General features: G+C 44.8%; 1 protein-coding gene across 2 annotated transcripts in view; it reads left to right on the forward strand.

Moving 5' to 3' along the window:
• LOC126354710 (rap guanine nucleotide exchange factor 4) overlaps positions 1-27,731 on the forward strand; it is a 1,235,035-nt gene that overhangs the window by 805,095 nt on the left and 402,209 nt on the right. For both annotated transcript variants that reach the window (XM_050004554.1, XM_050004556.1), the window contains exon 3: positions 15,804-15,950. In XM_050004554.1, coding sequence (XP_049860511.1) covers positions 15,804-15,950 — 147 coding nt within the window. The remainder of the gene's footprint in view (positions 1-15,803; positions 15,951-27,731) is intronic.

A 27,731-nucleotide genomic window follows, 5' to 3' on the forward strand; every position in this document is an offset into this window, starting at 1 on the left:
AGACATTAAAGAAAAACTTTGCATCAGATAGTGTGAAGCAGTATCTGTCACAGATGGTATCCCATCAAACCATTATTGGGTACCTACTGCTCTGTTGTTAGTGTCAGTTTGGATCGATAGCAGGTGATGCACGAAACTAAAAGATGTTTCTTTTAAAATTGTCGTTTCGGGGCTTTGTCTGCGATCTGCGCATTCTCCGGGCATTTCTTCGCGTTATCGTTTAAATGAAATAGGCGTGTCTCTAGTTACTGTTCCCACGTTGTATGAAACAAAATCAGCTGCAGTGCAACATCTGTTGACCTAGAGGGTAAATGGCATACCGGCCCACTGTGTTCCGGGCATTGTCCACTTTAGCAACGGTGGCGAGCGCAAACCGCCAGCACTGCGGATAATTACCAAGATTACGCTTATGGACTTGTCACACAGTGCAAATGTTTAATTAGTCTGATTAATAGCTAATGGTCTTAATGCAGGGACAGCACAACCTAACGATGAAATGTAATGTTTGCCAGAAAATAAACTGAAGCTTACGACAACAGCAATCGAGGAGCTACGTCTAAAATGCGAGTAAAAACAAGAAATGCGATGGGAAACTGCCCGCAAGTGGTGGAAGAATCAGCAATTACCAGCGGCATGAGGTTGCAGTAGGCAATGCATCTCACTACATTAATGACACATATTGTGTATCTACAGGACATATGGCTTGTAACTGATGAAAGTGTTATGATGATCTCTCCGTTGGGAAAAGTTTCCATATTAGTCCGCCATTCAGATCGCGGAGGAGGGAAGGTGGGGGGGGGGGGGGGGGGGAATTGAAGTGCCAAAGAGGAATTGGCTATGAGGAAACTATTGAAAAACCGTTAAAAGGGTTATTTAGTGCGTGAAATATCAGAAATTTGACTGCGCCTACGAACCTAGATAACCTGAAAAGGGAAAAACAAAGACTTAGCCTGGATATAGTTGGGGTCTCAGTGAAGAGAGATAGGAAGAGGATAAGAATTTCTGGTCAGAAATGGTTTCCGTAGTGTACAACTTGCCTTTAATTGCAAGGTAGGTCAGAGAGTGAGTTACTGTGAACTGTTCGGTGATCGAATGCGCTTACGAACCTAGATAACCTGAAAAGGAAAAAACAAAGACTCAGCCTGGGTATAGTTGGGGGCTCAGTGAAGAGAGATAGGAAGAGGATAAGGATTTCTGGTCAGAAATGGTTTCCGTAGTGTACAACTTGCCTTGAATTGGAAGGTAGGTCAGAGAGTGAGTTACTGTGAACTGTTCGGTGATTGGATTATTCTCATAAGAATCGACTAAAAACTGGCACTTACAACAATAATTCACTAATACATACCGACCTGGCAGGCATAAGGTTAAGAGAGAGAGAAAGTAGATTAGGATATTGAACGAGTAAATCAGTGTGTAAAGGGAGATGAAAATCTAATAATCCTGGACTGCTGTAACTTTGTTATAGGGGAATGAACGGAAGACAGAATTACGGATGAATATGGGCTCTGTAGGAGGAATGAGAGAGGAGGAGGACTAACTGAGTTCTGCAATAAATTTTATCTAGTAATAATAGTATACTACATAAAAATCACAAGAGGAGGAGATATACTCGTAAAATGCCTGCACATGTGGTAAGATTCCATCAAGATTTCATCATTGACAGACAGAGACTGTCCTAAATGAGATACTGGATTGTAAGGCGATCCCAGATATAGGCTTAGACCATAATTTACTGATTATGAAGAGTAAACTGAAATTTAAGAAAATAATCCGGAAAATTCTGGGTGGAAATATATGGGCTATCTAAGTACTGAGGAATGATGAGGTTCGCTAGGGATTTGGGTACTGCGACGAAGAATTTCACAGCAGACAGTTCACTTGAAGAGGAATGAGAACATCTAAAAATGGTAGTCACAGAAGTTTGCTAGTGAAATATGAGTATAAGGACGATAACTGGGAATGAACCTTGAATGACACAGGAATATTTGAGCTGGTCGACGAAAGAAAGAAGTGAAAAAATGTTCAGGGAGAAAAATGAATACAGCAATATAAATCTCTTAAATGTGGAATATGCGTGAACAGCAGTTGAGCCAAGACGAAATGGCTGAAATGCGAAGAAACCGAAAATGAAATGGTCTTCGAAAGGTCTGATTCAGCTTATAGTAAAGTCAGAACAACTTTCGGGGAATTTCAGTATTAAGAGTGCAATGGAAATTTCACTTTCAAATAGAGAGAAAAGATCGGATAGGCGTAAAGAGTGCGTTGCAGGCCTCTATGAGAGGGAAGAACTGTTTGACGAAGTTGAGGAAGAAGAAACGATAGTCGATGAGGAAGAAATTGGGATCCGGTAGTAGTAAGAGTTTAACAGATATTTGGAAGGCATAGACAACATTTCTTCGAAACTTATAAAATGTATGGTGAAGTGGCAACAAAGCGACTATTCAAGTTGGTTTGTAGAACCACCCTTTTAAGAAAATGTCACCCACATAGTCCCTACGACATCAAGGGGAAATAAGAGCGAGAACTATTGCATAATAAACTTGACGTGCCACGCATCCAGGTTGCTGACAAGAGAAATGTACAAAGAATGAAACGAGCTGAGGCTCAGTTATATGATGGTCAGGTTTTATGAAAGGTGACGATACCATAAATCCAGTTCTGGGTTGCACCTGACAGTGGAAGGGAGACTGAAGAAACATGAAGACAGGTTCAAAGTGTTTGTCGGACCCCTAAAAAAACGTTCGACAATGTAAAATGATGCAACGTGTTCGAAACCCTGCGATGAACAGGCGTAAGCTAAAAGGAAAGGCATGTAATACACATTATACGTGCGCCGGCCGATGTGGCCGAGCGGTTGTAGGCGCTACAGTCTAGAACCGCGAGACCGCTACGGTCGCAGGTTCGAATCCTGCCTCGGGCATGGATGTGTGTGATGTCCTTAGGTTGGTTAGGTTTAAGTAGTTCTAAGTTCTAGAGGACTGATGACCTCAGAAGCTAAGTCTCATTGTGCTCAGAGCCATTTGAAACACAATATATGCAGGAACCTAGTGGGAACAATATTAGTGGAAGATCAAAACAAAGTGCTCGGATTAGAAAGGCTGTAACATGAGGCTAGTCTTTCGGCACTACTATATGGTATATCCATCACAGGCAATGACGGAAACAAGAGACAGCTTGAGGAGTGGGATAAAAATTCAGCGTGGGAGGATATCAATGAAAAGATTTGCTGATGACGTTGCTGTCCTCAGTGAAATTGAAGAATAACTGCAGAACCCAATGAACAGTTTAATTAGCCCACACGATGAATTGAGGATAAAGTAACGAGAAAGAGCATCGTATGTGTTTACGCTTCTAAATGTGTAACGTTCATATGTAACGTTCTAATTATAATGGCACTGTAATCTTTAGACATAAATTCTGTGCAATAATCAATGGTGCAACGTTCTAAAATACAATACGACAGTACATCTCTCTGAAAGTAATGTGTAACGTTCATTTAAATGCAGTGCTCTAAATGTAATGTCGAATGTGACCTAGCATCTGTGAGTGATAACTTGGTAGCCACTGTTCGTTCACACGAAAATTTATTGAGGGTTGCTATTGTGCTGCTCTAATATATGAAAATCGTATATTGAAACTAATACTGCACATCTTTGACAACTACATGTACATGGTTACTCTGCAATTTACACTTAAGTGCCTGGCAGAGGGTTCATCGAACCATTTTCATACTACTACTCTACCATTCCACTCTCGAATGGCGCGGGAAAAAGGAACCCCTAAATCTTTCCGTTCGAGCTCTGATTTCTCTTATTTTATTATGATGATCATTTCTCCCTAAGTAGGTGGGTGTCAGCAAAATATTTACGTATTCGGAAGAGAAAGTTGGTGATTGAAATTTCGTAAATAGATCTCGCCGCAAAGAAAACCGCCTTTGTTTCAGTGACTGCCACCACTGTTGCGCGATAACACGAAACGAGGTGCCCTTCTTTTGCACTTTTTGGATGTACTCCGTCTATCCTACCTGGTAGGGATCCCATACCGCGCAGCAATATCCGAGCAGAGGACGAACAAGTGTAATGTAGGCTCTCTCTTTAGTGGATTTGTCGCATTTTCTAAGTGTTCTGCCAACAACGCGCAGTCTTTGTTTCGCCTTCCCCACAATACTATGTATGTGGTCTTCCCAATTTAAGTTGCTCGAAATTATAATTCCTAGGTGTTTAGTCGAATTGACAGCCCTTAGATTTGTGCGATTTATAGTATACCCAAAATTTATCGAATTCCTTTTAGTACCCATGTGGATTTAGTATCTGTTTGACTATTCTGTGAAACTTTGTTACATTAAACTGAAAACAGCAATTTGCGGTTTTTTCATTGGCTTTAATAATCAGTGATTTCAATGCGAGAAATAATTATCTATGAAACACTACACTCTAACGGATTGCCTTGAAACACTGAAGACCTTGTAAGGTCAATTGTCATATGTGGACAGTCACTTATATTACACGTTTTGGTCGTTATCAGACTAGATTTTGTGCTATCGTGATTTAAATACCTTAGCAGTCTATCAGTTCTGCTTTACTGCGTATTTTCAAACATGGCAGTAATTACTCTATGTTCACAAATTTTGCTAACTGGGAGAAAGTAAGTCGACTCTTATGATATCCCGCGTGATAAAGTCAGTATAAATTTTAAAACTGAATAAATCACGGAATAATATAGATAGAGACGTACAAATTGACAGACTTGCTTAGAACGACATGGGGTTTTATTAGAACAAAAAAAAAAAAACAGAAGTTCAAAAAATGTCCGGCAGATGGCACTTCATCTGATCAGAATAGCAATAACTAGCATAACAAAGTAATAAAAAAGCAAACAGGATGTTCTTTACAGGAAATGCTCAATATGTCCACCATCATTCCTCAACAGTAGCTGTAGCCAGGAATAATGAATTGAACAGCACTATAAAGCATGTCCGGAGTTATGGTGAGGCTATGGCGTCGGATGTTGTCTTTCGGCGTCCCTAGAGATGTCGGTCGATCACGATACAGTTGCGACTTCAGGTAACCCCAAAGCCAATACTCGCACGGACTGAGGTCTGGGGACCTGGGAGGCCAAGCATGACGGAAGTGGCGGCTGAGCACACGATCATCACCAAGGGACGCGTGCAAGAGATCTTTCACGCGTCTAGCAATATGGGTTTTTTTCGTTCTAATAAAACCCCATGTCATTCCAAGCATGTGTGTTAATTTTTACCTCTCTATCTGCATTATTCCGTGGTTTATTAAGTTTTCAAATTTATAGTGACTTTTTGATCACCCGGTATGTACAGTTATCGCAGAAACACACGGAAGACTGTCGTTTCTATCGTAAGCGTTGCTTACTGAAATAGAGCGTGAAAATGCCAACTGAAGAGAACAACACCAAGCAACCTGGGACTGGGTGCTCGACAACCGATCGAATCCCTCAGTGAATATATCGATACTCGTCTTAGAATGTAACGCCACTAGTGTGACTCTAGAGGGTCATTTCTGCATATGAGCCTCATTTAATGCGCTTCTTGTTAGCTCTAGCTTACCCACACCAGTAGTTAGGTAAGTATTTGTTATTTTTCCATTTGAGAAGGGTATAGCTTACTGTAACTTGTACTTTGATAATATCTTAAACCCATATTTGCGAGATAAGAATCAACCTGCACACTGTTACGTAGTTTGCTCTACCCTACAGTTGCCACCACCAGAGCAGAGACACGTTAACACTATGGGTGCCTTTTTTAGCCTGATCAGCATTTCTTTGACGAGTTCAAATGTAACTTATTAAGTGCATCTAGTTCTGTAAAGGCGTTAGTTTAATTTTGCAATTTAGTTATCTAGTAGTCACCAATCCATCTTTTCTTTCTTCTTAGACATTTCATCTGGGGCTGAAATATAGAATTATTTTTAAAATTATTCGTTTACCAAACTTTTTCATCTGTAACGTTTGTAGAGCATGGATAAGTCAATTAAGTATCTGGAATCTGCGTTCTGACTGTCCGCAATGCCAAGTAATGGAGTTTAGGTTGGGGAGAGGAACTGGAATTAGAATAATGTGAATGTTTCTTAAAGTTGGTAACCAATCACGGTTCTCAGTTTACTTTGCCGTGCCAAATATAGGTGAGATTTTGCCCGTCTTTCCTACCATGCCTGATGTGACTGTACTAAGAAGGAAAACCTCCCTGAGTACGTGCCTCAGTAGCAGAAGTATCAATTTGAAAGGCTTCGCTGCAACTCACTAAAATTTCTTTAACAGTATTTTCTTTCATTTTCTTGAATTATAAAAGTATATTATTAAGTAATGTGAGATTTCAGTTTCGCGGAACCGCGGGGAGATTTCCATTTCGCCTTTCTAAATTAGTCGTGCCATATTGCTACCTAGAGAACTGTTTGCGAGATTTACTTTTCGATGAGGCTTGTTTGTGTCGAATATTATTTCTGTTCGTAGAGGGAATACACAATATCATGAGAAATTACTCATTCCAGTCTTATTAAAAGCTTTGCAGCTGCATCCTATTTGTACACTAATGTTAGATACACTGCGCAACAGAATTAAAGGACCGCTTCTTAGAAACCCAGTAACTGGCTCTTGGTGAGACGCGTAAGTTCTAAATTTGGCTCTAAAGCGTCTACAGCCTTCCTCGGTAATAGTGCAAAAGCGTGGAGGCCTCGACGTCTCCTTCGGCGTCGACGACAGTTTAAACAACAAATGTTGACACGTACGAAAAATGCCAGAGCTCGGAAGTTCGTTTTACGTATAAAGTTAGTTAATTATCTCACATTGGCACCAAATTTCACCACAATTCCGCCCAATGCTACCTTGGACATGTCACATGATGAGGAGGTCGTCACAGCCCCTCTCTCCCACATTTCACCCCTTTTTTTGATCCCACCCAGCATTGAAATCAGGGGGTTTCTTGTGAGTGGCCGAGGAAACATTTCAGACACACCGCCACTCCGAGTAGAGACGAAAAGGAGTCAGGCAGTGGCGTAAAGGACGTCAATGAAACCAACCACTTCTCTGGAGCTTTGTTTTCCATACATTTTGCAGTCGAAAACCACAGTTCGCATTGCGGTGTGCGACAGGGAGGCTTTCTGAACTCTCTTCGACACTACTGACGTTTCCCTGACGCTTCAAACCTTCATTAAGAACTTGTGGGCTAGCAACCCCATTGAACACGATCTCACCCCTTTGGAAAGCAGTGCGACTACAATGTTTTCTCTGGTGCAGACAAAATTTCAACGTCATCCGAATCTTCAAAGGGTGCTTACGCTTTTTCAGTGCTTGTGTTTCATACCCTCCAGTATTGTGCTCACAGAAGGGTTTGACATTGGGACACGCGTAAATACAACGTCAAAGGTCCTTCTATAGCCCCCTGTTTCGGCAATACCTCGTTATCGACCACCCACGTTTGCTGAGAACTTCAAAAATGTGCCTTTACACAGAAAACCTACGATGTAGTCCTAGGTAGCTGCAGGCAGCCAACTGCCGTCAGATGTGTGTCAAGTGGTTGCCTACATGCAGGCTCATAGGGCTACTTTGCAGGTTCTCTCTGTAAAGGCACATTTCTAAAATTTTCAGTAAATGTGGGCAGGTGTCACCGAGGGTTTTGCCTAAATGTGGGGTCTCTCGTGGACTCTTTACCTTTTATTCACGCATGTGTCAAGGTTGAACCCCTGTGTGATCACAGTGTAAGAGGGGGTAAAACAAAAGCACTGAAAAAGTTGAAGCATCTTTTGCTGCTCTTGATAATGTTCTAATTTTGTCGAATGGTTTTGAACAGTCCCAAGTGGTTCCACTACGTATGCCACAGGAAACATAGTGGTCGCACTTCACTCCAAAGGGTAGATCAGGTGTGAAAGCCTCCATATGCGTCAAATGAGCTTGTGAGATGTGGCCTTCTTTTCGCATGTGTCGATACCTCGTTGTTTCAAGCGTGGTAGCGCACTAGGATGGCATTGCAGGTCTCCACGCTTAGACCCCTTTTGAACCAAATTTCAAGCTTCTGCCTCGCAATGGGAAACAACTACGGGGTTTCAAAAAAGTGATCCTTACTCTTTGCTCAGTGTAGTTTCTCCTGGGTTGTTGTTGTTGGTTTTTTTTTTAATTCTGGTATCAACACCTGGATGGTAACTCGTTGGCCTGGGACGTTCCAGTGCTGAGTTATCATATGAAGATGCCTGTTCGTCACTCAATTGTCCTGATGTCCTGATCTACTTGTCGGTACACCGAACCAATTGAATGTCAATTAATATTTACCGAGAAAGAAATTTACTTAGTACTGTTTGGAATCAAGTACAGGTCACGTGGCTTGAGGGCGATCACAGACGTTATAATAATCATCGGCGATAAGTTGCTCAATGAGCTCCTTAGCTACCACTATCGTCTTGGAGCCTTTCCTAAGCTTTACATTGCGGAAAGAAGTAGAAGAGTGGTAGGTAAAAGTCAGTTATTTCTACAGTTGCTGCGGAGGAAAAAATTAAAAAAAAACACTCAAAATAATCGCTGAATGAAATTAAGTGCACGGAACACTGAAATATCATCCGGTACTCATATTTATAATAGTGCGTCGGGCCTTTCTCCAGCAACCATTTCTTTTTTGTGTTAGTTTTATGATATAACAAAGGTACAGCAGTGAATCAGGCTCAGGTGATTCCTGAGATCATCTCTCGTATTTCTAGGCTAACAAAACTCATGGTTTACAGCTGAGAATCCCAGAACGTGGTAGATACTTGTGTTGCTTTAACGCTAATGTCGTGCATTCCCTTTCTTATTGCCGCAAGCCACAAAACATGGTAGCATCGCTGGGTAATGTTAATGGGGACTGGGAGAACGTCGCACTGTACTGTGCGTACAAGAAATAATGCGTTCGCTCTAGAGGACTAGATTTTGCTGTTGCAGCGACGACTGCGGTCTCGTAATAAATTAGCGCGAGTGTCTCTCCACGAATGGCCCGGAGCGCCGCGCCGTAAAACATCGGCCATGCTCGCGTCTTCTGAGCTCTGCTTCGTATTATTTATGGGCGTTATCTCGGCAGAGCCACGGGTTTTCTCGTTAGGCGCCAGGAAGCGCTGCTAACGAGCAGATCGTAGTGCGCTGGCGGCACTCGGCAGTCTGTGCTCCACTGCAAGCACACCAATCGCCTTAACCGTGATCGATGGCTGGATTGAGGGCGCTTCAGAGACCTCCGTGGTGTGGGAGCCAGCCAGTGCTTTGCAGAGATAGGGGTCTTATGGCGGGCTGCGGCCGGCGTTAAGCGGAACCTTACATCGCGCGCCCCAGTCAGGGATAAAGTGACTCTAACCGCTCACAAGTGAAATAAACGTGGTATTTTGTGTTTTACTATTTTCAATTTTTTACCGTCTGCAATTTTCTCCACAACAAATCCACACACACACACACACACACACACACACACACACACACACACACACACACACACACACACATACACATTTGTACATATATACGGGGTATTTCAAAGTATTTGCGCCAAAAGTCTAGCGAGAAACAACTTTTGTTAGAGAGAAAATGTTCGCTGACGCTTCCCAGTGACGCTAGATGTCTTTATATTGAATTCACAGGCCCTGGGACGACGATACGTCAACGAACTAGCATGGGCTACTAAACAGGTGTGCTGGATCTGCATACGAGGTGTGGCTATAAAATAACAGAACTATAGCTGTAAAATGGAAAAAGAATGGAGAAATAGGAAAAGAATAAGAATGGAAATACTAACGCGAATTCTTTACAGACGAATGGCAAAAATTGGTAGAAGCCGACCTCGGGAAAGATCAGTTTGGATTCCGTAGAAATGTTGGAACACGTAAGGCAATACTGACCCTACGACTTATTTTAGAAGATAAGTTAAGGAAAGGCAAACCTACGTTTCTAGCATTTGTAGACTTAGAGAGAGCCTTTGACACTGTTGACTGGAATACTCTCCTTCAAATTCTGAAGGTGGCAGGGGTCAACTACAGGGAGCGAAAGGCTATTTACAATTTGCGGAGTAACCAGATTGCAGTTATAAGAGACGAGTGGCATGAAAGCGGAGCAGTGGTTGGGAAGGGAGTGTGACAGAGTCATAGCCTATCTCCGACGTTACTCAATCTGTATGTTGAGCAAGCGGTAAAGAAAACAAAAGAAAAATTTGGAGTAGGAATTAAAATCCATGGATAAGAAATAAAAACTTTGAGGTTTGCCGATGACATTGTAATTCTAAAAAATGGCTCTGAGCACTATGGGACCTAATATCTGAGATCATCGGTCCCCTAGAACTTAGAACTACGTAAACGTAACTAATCTAAGGACATCACACACAGCCATGCCCGAGGTAGAATTCGAACCTGCGAGCGTAGCGGTCGCGCGGTTCCAGACTGAAGCGCCTAAAACCATTCGGCCTCATCCGTCGGCCATTGTAATTCTTTCAGAGACAGCAAAGGACCTGGAAGAGCAGTTGAACGGAATGGACAGTGTCTGGAAACGAGGATATAAAATGAACATCAACAAAAGCAAAACGGGGATAATGGAGTGTAGTATAATTAAACTAGGTGATGCTGAGAGAATTGATTAGAAAATGAGGCACTTAAAGTAGTAGGTTGTATTTGAACAGCAAAATAAGTAATGATACTCGGGGTAGGAAGGATATAAAATGCAGACTGTCAACGGCAGGAAAGGGTTTCGGAAGAAGAGAAATTTGTTAATATCGAGTATAGATTTCAGTGCCAGGAAGATGTTTCTGAAAGTATTTGTATGAAATATAGCCATGTATGGATGTGAAACATGAACGATAAATAGTTTAGACAAGAAGAGAATAGAGGTTTTAGAAATGTACTGCTACAGAAGAATGCTGAACATTAGATGGGTAGATCCCTTAAGTAATAAGAGGAACTGAATAGAACTGGGTAGATGAGGAATTTGAGGCACAACTTGACAAGAAGAAGGGATCGGTTGCGAGTACATGTTCTGAGGCTTCAAGGGATCACCAATTTAGTTTTGGAGGGCAGCTGTTGATAACGGGTAACATATTGCCTAGTCGTAAGAGTCTCGTTTCAAATTGCATCGAGGGGATGGATGTGTACGGATATGGAGACAACCTCATGAATCCATGGACCCTGCATGTCAGCAGGGGGCTGTTCAAGCTGGTAGAGGCTCTGTAATGGTGGGGGCGCGTGGAACGATATGGAACCCCTGATACGTCTAGATACGACTCTGACAGGTGACACATACGTAAGCATCCTATCTGATCAGTTGCGTCCATTGATATCCGTTGTGCATTTCAACTCACTTGGGAAATTCCATGACAATTTGACATCCCACACGTACATAATTGCTATAGAGTGGCTCCAGGAACACGCTTCTGAGTTTAAACACTTCCGCTGCCCACGAAATTCCTAAGACATGAACATAATTGAGCATATCTGGGACGCCTTGCAGTGCTCTTACGGATTTATGGACATCCCTGCAGGCTTCATCCCTCCAGCACTACTTCAGAAATTAGTCGGGCCCATGCCAGATCGTGTTGCGGCACTTCTGCGCGCTTGCACTGGTCTTACAGGATTTAGGCAAGTGTACTAGTTCCTTTGGATCTTCAGTGTACGTTAATGTGTCAGCATACATTACCAACCAAAATACAGTCCTTTAGTGCGTGTTTTAACACATGACGCGTTTCCATAATTATGTCGCAAATACTTAAAGCTGAAACTGCACTTGTAAATTTCAAGCCTTCTAAAAGCATAGCCAGTAGAATGTTTTCTTGGTGTAATAGATAAGCACTGACTTCGTGCAAACGCAACTTTTGTTTATTGATCATGGGTTATGTGCATCCACAGATATAATTTATCCAGGAGGTAGGGGGCAGAACAAGACTAAAAAATGTCTTTTTTATTTAAATGAGTTGTTCAGATTTGATACGTTGTGACGGGTCAAGACATTTGATGGTATTTGGCGTCACGGTAGTATTATAACCTCAACTTGGTTCAGCACATGGGTGTAAATTGTTATAGAAAAAGATGCCCATCGTGTGTCATTATAAATGTTCACTTGTATGTTGTCGTTGAAATATATGTTGTAGATCAAAATGAAATATGTTACAGCGCATGGCAGTTGGCTGCTAGAGGATGAACTGGCAGCCATCCTTAATAATGCGGTAACTGGTAAAAGTGATGGTAGCGGTGTATATTTTCTTGCTTTAATGGTCCCAAAAAGAATTAGCATGGAGCTTATGGACAGTTGCGGTTGAGCTTCGTGTAATGACGGGGTCCGAACCATAATATTACTGAACAGTATTACAATATTATTGACGAGTCTAGGGAAATCTCCAATGATATTGCACACTATTATTGACCTGTTAGCAAGGAGTGCTCTGCCCTCGTTGGTGATACACCGCGTCCTGCACTCGTCCACCGCGGGGCTCGGAATCACACCACAAAGGTATAATACTTGATGATGGGTATATAAGAGCCCTAAACCGGTCGTGTTTCAACTACTGAAAAATAAAAAGAACCTTATAACTGAAGCGGTATTTTCAACCTCTGTTATAATGCTCAGTTGCGGATGTTCCTCCATCAGGACAATCCGTGAAATTAAATATTTGACGTTACATTGTAACATACATCGAATACACGTGTGTGTGTGTGTGTGTGTGTGTGTGTGTGTGTGTGTGTGTGTGTGTGTACACTGAAACCTGATTTGTAGGTACTCAGGGAGCACCAAGGATAAGGTTATGATTGTGGATGGGGCCGTAAACAGTTACTGTGAGTTGCACAATCAAACACACAACTCTATTTTTCTAAGAACCACTCATTTACACATTGCTTTAAAAGATCACAACCAAGCAATACGGTTGAAGGGTTAGTTAAAGAACTTGAGATGCCTTCTGGGCTGAAGGCCCAAAACCACACCAATAACAAGAATGGCTGAAGGCCTGGATTAGAAATCAAAGCAATTAAAAATAGAAGGTAATTTTTTCCTTTTAAAAAATGCATGCAATTGAAAGCAATTATCGGCTGAAGGCCTACACCACACGTCTGAAGGATAACTATAATTAAAAGACATTAACAAACAATTTTCTAACCAAGAAATTTTCTCTGAAGCTTACAGCAGAACGACCGAAAGCCTAATTAAAGAAATATTAACTTCTTGCACGGCTGAAGGGCACAAACAAATATGAAACAACGGTTGAAGGCCTGAACAACAAGCCATATGACAATTTAAAATAAACCCCTTGCTTCTTATAAGGAAACTTTCCTTTAAAGAATACACACTGCTGAAGGCCTTTATGTATAATTTAAGAGTAACTGAAATAATACACGGCTGAAGGTCTCGCACAATACTTCAAACTAAAATGAAAATAACAATCTAAAACAAAGAGAACAAGTGGTGTTCAGAAGCATTCCAAGGGTCGGCCTGAGAATGTAGCTCAAGCGTGAGGTGAGGCAAAACAGGCAGCCAAGTGTTGAAGTTTTAATAACCGGATGGCAACCCAAACTAGGGACGGGCCAAGGACTGATCAACAATTTAACCAATTCCCTTCCATCCGACCAATGGCTCAGTGATGGAAAATTTCGGCCGAGGATTCGATTAGCACTATGTCTTCAGAAATTGGCGTCTAAAAACAGCCCAGGGAGCAACAACTCGTAAATGAAGGAAGAGATGTCACAATTGTTTAGGTTTCATAGCAAGTTAACTGTTCACTCAGTTTCAGCGTCCAGGTTCGGTGGGCAATGAGTCGCTCTCGCAGCTATCGCCTCACGATCGGACAGCGTGTGCACGCCGCCAACAGTCCCGGCCTGGCGCTGAACCGTGGAGACTTCCTCGCTGCTCCGTCCCAACCGACTGACTACATGTAGCACGTAGACAGCATTAAAATAGCTGCTTAGTCAATACCACACTAGCTACATACGGCGCCACGAAAACACTTCCACAAACAACTCCGACAGTGCTACAACCTGTGACTGTGGAGCAACAAGGACGAATCACAAGTCGACCCACACGGAGAACGCACATGCACCTCGTCCGATGAAACGACAGACCAAACGACCTACTAAGGTCGTCCCCACTCAAGACGTGGGTTGGCAACGGTCGGGTGAGTCGTGGCTGTCCGGACCTCACCGCTGCTCCGTCCCGACTCAACTCCCGACACACGACGACCCGAAAATACAGTGTGTCCACAATGAGACTCCAACATTTGAACTCATAAAACCTGAGATGCAATACAATTTACAGGGAAATCATACAGCAGCTCATCAAGTTTTCATACACAGGTGGACGGTTCAGTACACTTGAACATGGACGCCACGGGTAGCGCGAAGAATATCAAGTCCATAATCAATTTCGTGCCATGTGTTGCTGAGTATCTGTTCTGTGACAGAGTTGATAACAATTCTTATGCGCTGTTTCAAGTCTCGCGGGTCCTTTACTGGTGCAGCGTATACCCGGTCTTACACATAACTCCACAAGAAAAAATCGACGGGGGTTATGTCGGCGAACGTGGCGGCCAAGGAAGTGGACCTCCACGGCCAATCCATCGTTGCGGGAATGTGTCATTTAAAAATTTTTGGACATCAAGGCTCCAAAGGGGTGGTGCACGTCCAGTTGAAACATCACATTTGGCTGCAGGTCTGTTATCTGTGGCACGGCAAATTGTTCCAACATGTTTAAGTAGATGGCTCCATTCACTGTCGGCTCCTGAAAGAAAAACGGTCCAACAATGCAATTTATCATCAAACCACACCACACATTAACTTTCGGACCGTCGCGCATGTGTTCTCTAGGTGGATGTGGATTTTCGGACCCCCAGATGCGCACATTGTGACGATTGACAGCCCCAGACACGTGAAAGGTTGCCTCCTCAGTAAACATCACGCGTGATAAAAATGTCTCGTCCACAGCAATGCGATCTAACATGACACATGCAAATTCTTCTCGCTTTGGTCGATCATCAGGCTTGATTTCTTGCACAACGTGCACTTTATATGCGTACAAACGTAATCGCTGATGAAGCACATTGTGCACTGTTGAACGTTTCATACAAAGTTCTCGTGTTGTCTGTCGCACTGACTTCTGTGGACTTTGTACGAATGACCGCCGCACTTGTTCCACATGATGTTCGCTGATCCCAGTCTTACCACCACCATGCCCTTTCGCAACACTCCCAGTAGCCAAAAACTGATGACACCACTTTTTTATAGTCTATAACGACGAGGGCGCTTTGTTGTAAACTCGACGAAAGTTTCTTTGCACTTGGGTCGCCGATTTTGTCTCTGCATACCACCGGACCACTTGTGCACGCTCCTTCATATCCTCCATATTGCTAAAACAATTGATTGCAGCTCCACTACGGCCACTTGGCGTATTGCACACCACTAACTTGTTGAGTTGCTCTGTCTGCCCCTTCAGGATTCACAGGTCCACCATCTGAAATGAGAAAGATATAGGATATTAAAATGTTGGAGTCTCATTGTGGACACCCTGTACTAGCGGTCGCTCCAAAGATAGTACGACAATGCTCTTATCGATAAGCGCTGCTGCTGCCACTCACGGGCAGACAAGCCAGCAACTTAGTGACGCCATAAAATCGAATAAGAAACGCGACTGCAGTACCGCAAAGACGAGATGGCAAGCAATAAACGACACAAACACGAGCCGCGCACGGCTCACACTATATTTTCCTAGGAATAAATTTATAAATTTGTACGTGATGTATTTAGTATGTCGTGCCCTTTTCACTGAGGTGCCGATCGTCAGTAAGGTTGCCTCGTCTGTTCCAGACGCCGGTGACGCTGTGCAGCATGGGTGTGGGGGCGACGTTCGGCGAGTCTGTGCTGTGGGACGCACCTCGGGAGGCCACCGTGGTGACGCGCTCCACCTGCGAGCTGCTCAGAGTAGAGCAGCGCGACTTCAGGCTCATATGGGAGGTCAGTAAACCAAAACTCCAACTGACGTCCAAACCCAACACTGTTTTAATAAACTACATTAGCGATTGTGGAGGTGTTGTCACTTGAGAATCGCAGAATGTGAGGAACAGTGGTACCACAATAAGTGATTACGATTGTAGGGAGATGGCATCCAGATACGCTTAGGCCCATCAGTGTGCATTTTTCTTGTGTGCCTGGTCAGGTCGGTGTTAGGCCAAGCTCAGTCGCTCCTGAGCCTTCATACCAAATGGAAATGTGCAAGCAAGTTCCGGTATGCTCGTCGACGTCAAAGGGTGCAGTTTCTGCACGTGAGTGAATACGAACAGGGAAGAATGACTGGTCCCCGGGAAATGGCTTTGTTGCACTGTGATATTTCAGCTCGTGTGGGGCACGCTGCTACGACAGTTTGTGGAAGCAATTGATAAATGGTTCAAATGGCTCTGAGCACTATGGGACTTGACTTCTGAGGTAATAAATCCTCTAGAACTTAGAACTACTTAAACCTAACTAACCTAAGGACATCACACACATCCATGCCCGAGGCAGGATTCGAACCTGCGACCGTAGCGGTCGCACGGTTCCAGACTGTAGCGCCTAGAACCGCTCGGCCACTCTGTCCGGCCGCAGTGGATAGAAGAGGGTCCTACACAGTAACGGGCAGGTACTGGACCACATAATATGACCACAGCGCGTGATGTCCGCCATCTTGTCAGCACGTCCGTAACAGAAATAACAGCTTCGTCCATAGTGTTGGCTTGCCTTTCGAGCACTGCAAGGGTGTGGACATTCTGTGTCGGTAGTTCTACGCCGCCTCCTGAGGGCTAGACTGGTACCTCGCATGCCTTTGCATCGACTTCGATTGACGAGAAACCGCAACCGCCTCAGTTGGCAATGAAGACTTGTCACTGGCGTGCTGAGTGGCCAAATGTTGCGTTCTCGGTCAAATCTCCCTACAGCTTACCCCACAGCGTTGGCAGTGTATGTTCGTCGCTACAGTGGTGAATGAAATCGGGCAGATTACATTGTTTAATGGTATAACGGATAAACCCCGGCCGGCCGGCGTGGCCGAGCGGTTCTAGGCGCTACAGTCTGAAACCGAGCGACCGCTACGGTCTCAGGTTCGAATCCTGCCTCGGGCATGGATGTGTGTGATGTCCTTAGGTTAGTTAGGTTTAAGTAGTTCTAAGTTCTAGGGGACTGATGATCTCTGAAGTTAAGGCCCACAGTGCTGAGAGCCATTTGAACCAGTTTTTGATAAACGCCAAGTTGTAGTTTAATATACCATTGGCTCTCGTACTTTTTGAGGGCAGTCTAAACAGCAACAGCTACATCTGGGAGGTTTTAGAAACCGAGGATCTGTCCTTCTTGCGGGAAGCTTTACAAATTTGAACCACTCATTAGTTATTAGATTTACCCGTTTAATTGAAGGCAGTACAAAATTGAAGTTGCATTTGTGCCTGAATTCATACGCACTGGTTCCTCACACCACGACGCCAGGACTAATAGTGCTCTGCGTCTCTAAAACATGGGAAGAATGGGATGTCTCTCCAGGTGATCACCATAGTTGCCGGCGATGGTCATCCAGTATAGTGCAGGACTACGATTCATCGTCGGTGCACACTTCCCACTTACGGCACCACTTCAGATGCAGTTGTTAGTGTTGTGGTGTTTACAACAATCAACCCATGGGACGGTAATACTGTAGTGCACCTGCGGCTAGTGCAGGATGTCACAGACTGTAGCAGAGTTGTCCATTGCATGTCCTCGAAAGACAGGCGCAAATGTCAGTCGGTTGCAATAGGATTCGTGCACAATATGGCGATACTGTCTTGTGGCGGTGAATCGTAATCTACCGAAACCTCGACGACGAGTATACCTACCCTCACTTTCCCATGCATTGTAACACCAGGACATCCTCACATGGACGCCTCACAAATCTGGATCTGGCACGACTCAACCAGCTAGTCAAATGAGGCACCTTTAAAACACTGCCAGGTGCTGCTTACACACTCTCTCGCGATTGCGAGGCATCTCCTTGTCCTTTACAGTGATTGTTCAGCATCTGCTACTGCTCATCCCTCTCACACACGCTCTGGAGTAACGACAAGCGACGGAACGAAGACGAAGAACTCAAGGGCAGACAAGGCTGTGAGAAGACGTCAGCCAATAGTTGGCTGACTAGGACGTCGCCGTGACAGGAGCGGCCTCTACAAGGAGTGAATGTGAGCGCCGCTGCCACCAGCCTTTGTCGTACAGTAGTGGACAGTAGAAGGCGAACACTAACAGACCCGGCGTTAGAAGGGCCGTTATCCTAACTGTTATACTGACAATTGTGCCTTACATCATTTCTTACATGGACATTGATTATTTGCATGTCGCAAGTTAATCTTGTCATTCTACTTCATTGTATTAAAAACCATTAATGTGATTGGCTTGAATTATTGTGTAGCTATCCCAGAAGGCAGCATCCTTTAGGCACCGTATAAGAGATGAGTGGGCAGGACCTCACAACACACCCTACCACGCATTTTAAGAACACTAACCCTTTCGCTGTTACAGACACGCTCTTGGCTTTCGGTGATGAGGCGGCTTTTGTTATGAGTGTACTCTTCGCCAAATGATGTCTCTGTGCCGAGAGACGGCGTTCCGGCTGATATTAAATGCTTTTCAATGTAATTTTCGAAAACTATTTGGTGAAAAAATTTAAATTTTGCACCTCTTACAGTCTGACATCTTCACCTGATAAAAGACTGAATTTCTTTTCGTTATGTGCGATAGCAACTCTGGTGCATCAAATTAAGTAAAACATAGCGCGAAATTGTAAGGATTTTTGAAAGATAAAAAATCATTGCATAAACTTTACGTATGGTCGTTCTTGGCTCATGCACTGCAGTTAATGAAATGTAAATAATATATCGAAATTTTATTTAAAATTAAAGCGGAAGGATATCTCATTTCGTTTTAGAGTTATTGGTTTATATATCCGAAGGGCGGCGCGACGCGGCCATTCACATCCTTGCACATCGAGAACCATCTGGTGCAAATGAAAGCATTCAGTGAATCACGTACGTTGTATGATTGAATATTCGAAACTTTTTATTCACGGAGATATGGAAGTATCCGCAGCAGTGAGAGGATTGGCGGTTCAGGACGCATGCAGAGGTAGGGAGCCAACGCCTTGCCGCAGTGCCAACACCGGTTCCCCGTCAGATCACCGAAGCTAAGCACTGTCGGACTTGCATGGGTGATCATCCCGTCTGCCGAGCGCTGTTGGCAAAGCGGGGTGCACTCAGCCCTAACGAGGCAAGCTGAGGAGCTACTTAATTGAGAAGTAGCGACTCTGGTCTCATAAACTGACATACGGCCGGGAGAGCGGTGTGCTGACCACATGCCTCTCCGTATCCGCACCCAGTGACGCCGTTGGACTGAGGATGACTCGGCGGTCGGTCGGTGCCGGTGGGCCCTTCCGAGGCCTGTTCGGACGGAGTTCAGTTTTAGTTTATAGCACTATAGAAAAACCCAAGTGGCACGAATAGACATGTCCGTCCACAACACTTGGGAAGCGGCATAGCAGGCTGTGTATACACACCCATACCAGAGAAAGGGGTTCAAATGGCTCTAGGCACTATGGGACTTAACATCTGAGGTCATCAGTCCCTTAGACTTAGATCTACTTAAACCTAACCTAAGGACAGCACACATATCCATGCCCGAGGCAGGATTCGAACCTGCGGCCGTAGCAGCAGCGCGGTTCAAGACTGAAGCGCCTAGAACCGCTCGGCTACAAAAAAGTTCAAATGTGTGTGAAATCTTATGGGACTTAACTGCTGAGGTCATCAGTCCCTAGGCTTACACCCTACTTAACCTAAATTATCCTAAGGACAAACGCACACGCCCATGCCCGAGGGAGGACTCGAACCCCCGCCGGGATCAGCCGCAGAGTCCATGACTGTAGCGCCCTAGACCACTCGGGTAATACCACGCGGCGAAAACAAAATTACAGTGTATTAAAATTGTTTAAACTAACCAGAACACGACACATGTGAATGGCACAGACTGAACGAAAGTGCAGTTCCTCTGTTTTCATTTTATATTAGCATCCCTACCCGACGAAAAGATAAATCTTAATTTTTGAATATTGTAATTACTCCGACACTAGTTATCGCTTTTTGTAAGTGAAACATTTTTGAATTCATCTCTTTTAGAATTATGATACTAGCAGCAGAAATTATTATAGATTAACTTGAGGAGCGAAGTTTATACCAGCATCTCTGTAATTAATATACACTCCTGGAAATGGAAAAAAGAACACATTGACACCGGTGTGTCAGACCCACCATACTTGCTCCGGACACTGCGAGAGGGCTGTACAAGCAATGATCACACGCACGGCACAGCGGACACACTAGGAACCGCTGTGTTGGCCGTCGAATGGCGCTAGCTGCGCAGCATTTGTGCACCGCCGCCGTCAGTGTCAGCCAGTTTGCCGTGGCATACGGAGCTCCATCGCAGTCTTTAACACTGGTAGCATGCCGCGACAGCGTGGACGTGAACCGTATGTGCAGTTGACGGACTTTGAGCGAGGGCGTATAGTGGGCATGCGGGAGGCCGGGTGGACGTACCGCCGAATTGCTCAACACGTGGGGCGTGAGGTCTCCACAGTACATCGATGTTGTCGCCAGTGGTCGGCGGAAGGTGCACGTGCCCGTCGACCTGGGACCGGACCGCAGCGACGCGTGGATGCACGCCAAGACCGTAGGATCCTACACAGTGCCGTAGGGGACCGCACCGGAACTTCCCAGCAAATTAGGGACACTGTTACTCCTGGGGTATCGGCGAGGACCATTCGCAACCGTCTCCATGAAGCTGGGCTACGGTCCCGCACACCATTAGGCCGTCTTCCGCTCACGCCCCAACATCGTGCAGCCCGCCTCCAGTGGTGTCGCGACAGGCGTGAATGGAGGGACGAATGGAGACGTGTCGTCTTCAGCGATGAGAGTCGCTTCGGCCTTGGTGCCAATGATGGTCGTATGCGTGTTTTGCGCCGTGCAGGTGAGCGCCACAATCAGGACTGCAGACGACCGAGGCACACAGGGCCAACACCCGGCATCATGGTGTGGGGAGCGATCTCCTACACTGGCCGTACACCTCTGGTGATCGTCGAGGGGACACTGAATAGTGTACGGTACATCCAAACCGTCATCGAACCCATCGTTCTACCATTCCTATACCGGCAAGGGAACTTGCTGTTCCAACAGGACAATGCACGTCCGCATGTATCCCGTGCCACCCAACGTGCTCTAGAAGGTGTAAGTCAACTACCCTGGCCAGCAAGATCTCCGGATCTGCCCCCCATTGAGCATGTTTGGGACTGGATGAAGCGTCGTCTCACGCGGTCTGCACGTCCAGCACGAACGCTGGTCCAAATGAGGCGCCAGGTGGAAATGGCATGGCAAGCCGTTCCACAGGACTACATCCAGCATCTCTACGATCGTCTCCATGGGAGAATAGCAGCTTGCATTGCTGCGAAAGGTGGATATACACTGTACTAGTGCCGGCATGGTGCATGCTCTGTGGCCTGTGTCTATGTGCCTGTGGTTCTGTCAGAGTGATCATGTGATGTATCTGACCCCAGGAATGTTTCAATAAAGTTTCCCCTTCCTGGGACAATGAATTCACGGTGTTCTTATTTCAATTTCCAGGAGTGTAGCTACGAAAAGACACTATACCTCGTTTAGCAAGGACTGCCTCGGAACTCATCCGGGAGAAAGAGAATTGTTCAAATGTGTGTGAAATCTTGTGGGACTTAACTGCTAAGGTCTTCAGTCCCTAAGCTTACACCCTAGTTAACCTAAATCATCCTAAGGACAAACACACACCCCATGCCCGAGGGAGGACTCGAACCTCCGCCGGTACCAGCCGCACAGTCCAAGATTGCAGCGCCCGAGACTGCTCGGCTAATCCCGCGCGGTCTCTCGGCCACAACGGCTGGCTCCAGCGAAACGGCTAAGCACGAACAGCGTTAATGCACTGTACTGGGAATTTCACCTGTAACATGGATGTAGACTCTAATCAATCAGACAACCGCCAATGATATGCTACGAAGTTCCGTTGGCATCCGACCACGACTTCTGGGTGCTTCACTTTTTTGGCAGACAGTGTACGTAGCGGCGCTGGTTGCGGCACGATAGCTAAGGAGCGTACCTGTTCGCCGCTGCAGAGCTACTTTCTTGCGTAGTTGGGGCCGCAGCCGGATGGGCAGTATGCAGGGCATATCCCCTGGGCTCAGGCGCTGGCAGGGGATTGGCCCGGCGGCGCGCAGCAAGTGGGTGTCCGGGTGTCGGTGCTGCCCGCCCGCCTAAGCGGAGCAGACTGCGGGCGCGCTGCCAGCCACTTGTGGGGCGCCTCATTTGGTATGGAGATGGCGGCCGGGCGCCGGCTCGACTGAGGCCACAGGCTGGCCCGTCCAGGCGGGGCTGCCAGACTCTGTAATGAGGCCGCGGCGTGGCGTGGCGAGATCGACGCCCGCGCGGAGGATCCACCCACTTCTCGTGCTCTAACCCCCCACACGAATTACCCTGTGACGTAGGCCTCAAGCACGCCATAACATTTGATCTCAGTCTGTCCTCTGATGGCAAAAACGACCTTGGTGTAAAGTTTTGTGGTTAGAGTTGAACATCCTATCGACTCCGTGTGCGTCCAGCACTAGCAGGGGTTGGAATACAATGGAGTAATGAATGAGCACTCCATTTGATAAACGACTGTCTTTCTATTTCACTGCAGCGTTTGAGGGGAATCGCGGAAACGTAACATACAATGCCCTCGTAACATTTGTAACGTCCCCTTAGAAAAATTAATCAATTACTGTGCTGATAAACCTCTTACATTATTTGCTTTTCAAACAGCTGAGCGAAACTGAACGTACTCAGACATTACTCTCTTTACTTATTCTGATCAACACTAAACTGACACACACTATTTTTAGCGCAACGCAATCTGACTTTCGATAATCCCTACAAAAGAATGGCCCTGACTAACATTAACCTATACCTTTCATGAATCACTTACCTCACAAAAATCTTCGTTACTCGAACTACTGCAATACAGCGAGAGCCACTACTGCCAGCTAAATAAAAGATTCAAACTACTGAAGGGACTAACTGCTGATAGGCACAGTTAGCAAATGAAAGATTTTGATAGAGAACAAACAATGTAATTACCTTAATAGTGTTCAAAAGACATTATATATATATCACTTCATCACACCCAGTCTTACAATTTACTGTCTCTGATGGACACACGTCCAGATCGTCCGCTCTCAAAACTCCGCCATCTCTCTCCCCACATCCACCACTGCTGGCGACTCACCTCCAACTGCGCAATGCCACGCGCTCTTAACAGCCAACTGCCCAACACTACAATAGAGAATATTTAAACAATGCCAACCAGCCACAGACTGCACACAGCACAGCCAGTGATTTTCATACAGAGCGCTACGTGGCGTTACCAATATAAAAACCTAAACAGCCTACTTACACATTTCCACAACGTCCAGTATAAGATATAATCGACTGTGATTACGTATATCCAGTTTCTGCTGCGGGCTTTGCGATTCCGTATACAAGCTGCAAATTAAATTTCACCTACCTCAGAGCGCCGTCTGCTCGGTGTCCCTTCACCCGGCAACGTAGATACTTGCAAGATGACGTGAAAGCGGCGTTGATAAAAAACACTAATATCTACAGTTACTGAGGCAGCAAGCTCTAGTAATAAAATAAAGTTCTGTAGAAAAACTGTCAAAAAAATTATGGGGCATTATTGGGTTCTGGAGAATGTCCGAAATTTTCACACAAAAATGTTTATTTGATCTTATAACCAAAGAAACGGTACCATTCAGCCCACGTTTAAACTATTGGTTACTTTCGTCAGGTTTACAATTCATACTCATTTCTCACACGCAGCAGCCAGAAATACCGGGTGATCAAAAAGTCGGTATAAACTTGAAAACTTAGTAAACCAGGGAATAATGTACATAGAGAGGTAAAAATTGACACACATGCTTGGAATGACATCGGGTTTTATTAGAACAAAAAAAGTTCACAAAATGTCCGACAGATGGCGCTGGACAGCAAAAACTGCTACCGTGACAGATGAGAGGTACGCCGATGTGTTACAGAATCGCGTCATCCCCAGACTGGCTGAATAAACACCTGCTGGAACGTACGATGTTTATGCAGGATTGCGCTCCACCCCATATTGCTACACGCGTGAAAGATCTCTTGCGCGCGTCGTTCGGTGGTGATCGTGTGCTCAGCCGCCACTTTCGTCATGCTTGGCCTCCCAGGTCCCCAGACCTCAGTCCATGCGATTATTGGCTTTGGGGTTACCTGAAGTCGCAAGTGTATCGTGACAGACCGACACCTCTAGGGATGCTGAAAGACAACATCCGACGCCAATGTCTCACCATAACTTCGGACATGCTTTTCAGTGCTGCTAACAACATTATTCCACGACTACAGCTATTGTTGAGCAATGATGGCGGATATATTGAGCATTTCCTGTAAAGAACATCATCTTTGCTTTGTCTTACTTTGTTATGCTAATTATTGCTATTCTGATCAGATTAAGCGCCATCTGTTGGAAATTTTTTGAACTTTTGTATTTTTTTGGTTTTAATAAAACCCCATGTCATTCCAAGCATGTGTGTCAATTTGTACCTCTCTATCAACATTATTCCAGTTTTCAAATTTATACTGACTTTTTGATCACCTGGTATATCCAAATCCGACCCGAGCTAAACAACGTTTCCACAGTCATTAATTCCACCACTAACATCAGTTAATACATCCGGTTCTTCTGGTGGATTTCAAAAATGAAATTGCTCGCCAATAATGCTCAGCGGTTGGTTACTGAAAAATGCCACGTGGATATTACAAAGGCCAATTTTCACACACGAATATCATTCCAAAAATAGCTCTAAATCTTCCAAACTTCACAAAACTGTCCGTAATTACATCAGCGTTAGTCACGACAGGTACCAAACACGAGGAACTCAATATTCCTTCATTTTACACATTATTTTGACTCGCACTAGTAACATGACCATCCGCGTTCAAAGCTAGCGAGCGACTCCTGTGTTGCAGCCTCAGTCACAGTATAACTCTCAAGTAACGAGCGGGAACCGTCTCAATTCTGATACTCGCGCCAAAACTAGCCTGCACCAATCCTTACACAGACTCATTTACGTTATTCTGATATACAAATATTAAAGTGATACTTAATAAACGAAAATGAAATCTGAAAATATCCTTTAGATACAGATAATACTCCAGCTGACTTTCTGGCTGCTCTGTTACAATAGCAATCACACCTAGACATACGTCATCAGCAAAGTGGGTAAATTCCCTATGAACATTTTCCCCACGACAGGCTTGCGTAGATACGTGAATGCCATCCTCATACCGATAGTGCAACCATATCGGCAGCATATTGGCGAGGCTTTCGTCTTCATGGACGAAAATTCACGCCCCCATCGTGCAGATCTTGTGAATGACTTCCTTCAGGATAACGATGTCGCTCGACTAGAGTGGCCACATTTTCTCCAATCGAACATACCTGGGATAGATTGAAAAGGGCTGTTTATGGACGACGTGACCCACCAACTACTCTGAGGGATCTACGCCGAATCGCCGTTGAGGAGTGGGACAATCTGGACCAACATTGCCTTGATGAACTTGCGGATAGTTTGCCACGACGAATACAGGCATGCATAATTGCAAGAGGACGTGTTACTAAGAATTTGAGGTACCGGTGTGTACAGCAGTCTGGACCACCACCTCTGAAGGTCTCGCTGTATGGTGGTACAACATGCAGTGTGTAGTTTTCATGAGCAAGAAAAAGGGCGGAAATGATGTTTATGTTGATGTCTATTCCAGTTTTCTGTACAGGTTCCGGAACTCTAGAAACCGAGGTGTTGCAAAACATATTTTAATTAGTGTATATGATTTTTTTTAAGATTACAATTTCCTACGAAATTAGCTTATAGTTTTACAATTAATAAGGGTTAGCGGCAAACATTCCATAGTTAATTTGAAGGAACCCTGTCTCTCACATGGTCTGCTCTACGTTGCGGTTCACGTGTCGGACAAGCATAAAATACGTGTGTGTGTGTGTGTGTGTGTGTGTGTGTGTGTGTGTGTGTGTGTGAGCGCGCGCCACACAACCAAATATCAAATATAGTATATAAGAATGTAATTTAATGTAAATGCTTTGTACGTAAGATATTTGTCCGAAAGAAGTCTTTCACTGCAATTTTTGTCCGTTATTACATTTATAAAAGTACTACTAACAGAAAACTAAACTTAAACCCCAGCGAAGCGGGTTATTATCAGATAGTTTATTTCTAAACCCAATCGGTTACAGCCGAACTTAATTTCATATAATAACAAGAGTACTGATGAAGCCTGCCCACTAATTGGTGGGAATAATTTTTTCATATTTAAGCGATCACGAAATATTTAGTGAAGTCAAAGTTCATAGTCAGAACTTGATGACTCTTCAAAATAATGTTAGACAAGATGAAAACTGGATGGATCACAGTAGTACGCGACGTGATAACAGGGGCATAGCGTGAGTTCATTATAATCTTTGCTGTTCTGAATTGTGATAGACAAACTTTCCCAAGTACTTAAATTTCACACTGAATCTTACTTTTTTAAAAGGTTCATGATTACAAAATAAAAGTTATATACCATGGCTATGGCGAATACGACAGACAATACGTCTACAAATCAAATTAGCAAAACCACATAAATTTAATTAGTAAATTTGAATAGGAATAAAATTTGTAATAATTTTTTTAATGTTAATTTAAAAAGTTTGTCATTATTCCGTGAAGTTTCGGGATTGCAGCCTGATCATGTAGACTTCTTGCCACAATATTTCGGTTGGCAACCGTCCAACCATCTTCAGGTGAGCGTCTGCCCCCCCCCCCCCCCCCCATTGCCTCTCCAGGCAGCTCATCACTCTTTGGTGGGTTCGTCCATGGCTACCACGGGCCCCAGCCGTTACCACATCTTTTCCCTTCCATGCTGCATATCTATCCTCTTGCTGCTCTCCTTCTCTCCCTCGGGGAACGTGTCTGGGGTGTTATTGGGAATGTGCTGCAGTGTCTGTCGCTGACTAAGAACAGTCTCACTACCGTTTTTCGTTTCCTTTTCCTTTCTCTATTTCCCTTCTCCTCTCGTTCCACCCCTTCGGCGTTTGAGGTTCCTCATTTTCTTCGTCCTCTCTGTGCGCTCGTGAAGCTCGAGCCACGTGTCTGACGCGTAACAGGTGACTCGGTACCGAACAATTCCGACCCCCGTGTCGACAGGTAGGGTTCGTACGTACTCCCTGGTACAGGCCTGGCCCAGGGTGTTCTGACTGCCTGAGCTGCAACCTTCCCAAATTTCCAATTGGACCCACTGTCAGGCGTTCGGGAAGTGTGACCTGAGGTGTGAACCATAACCTAAGGCGGGTGCGCCCCCTTATGAAGGGGGCCCCCAGTTGGAAGGAGCGCGCAATCGGAGACGCTGGCAAACATGGGGCGTTTTCTCGCGATGAGCCAATCCTCTTCCCAATCAAAGTCTACGAAACGTAAACGTAATGAGGCTAACGATTCAAAGACCCTTCCTCTGCACCACAGTTCATCGTGGCTTCACACACTGAAGACATCATGTTAAATCCGTTCATTATTGAGAAAGGTGTTGATGCAATTGGCGGCCGTGTAAAATCCTGCTC

This window comes from Schistocerca gregaria, chromosome 3 (assembly GCF_023897955.1).
Source record: "Schistocerca gregaria isolate iqSchGreg1 chromosome 3, iqSchGreg1.2, whole genome shotgun sequence".
In the NCBI taxonomy this organism is placed as follows: Eukaryota; Metazoa; Arthropoda; class Insecta; order Orthoptera; family Acrididae; genus Schistocerca; species Schistocerca gregaria.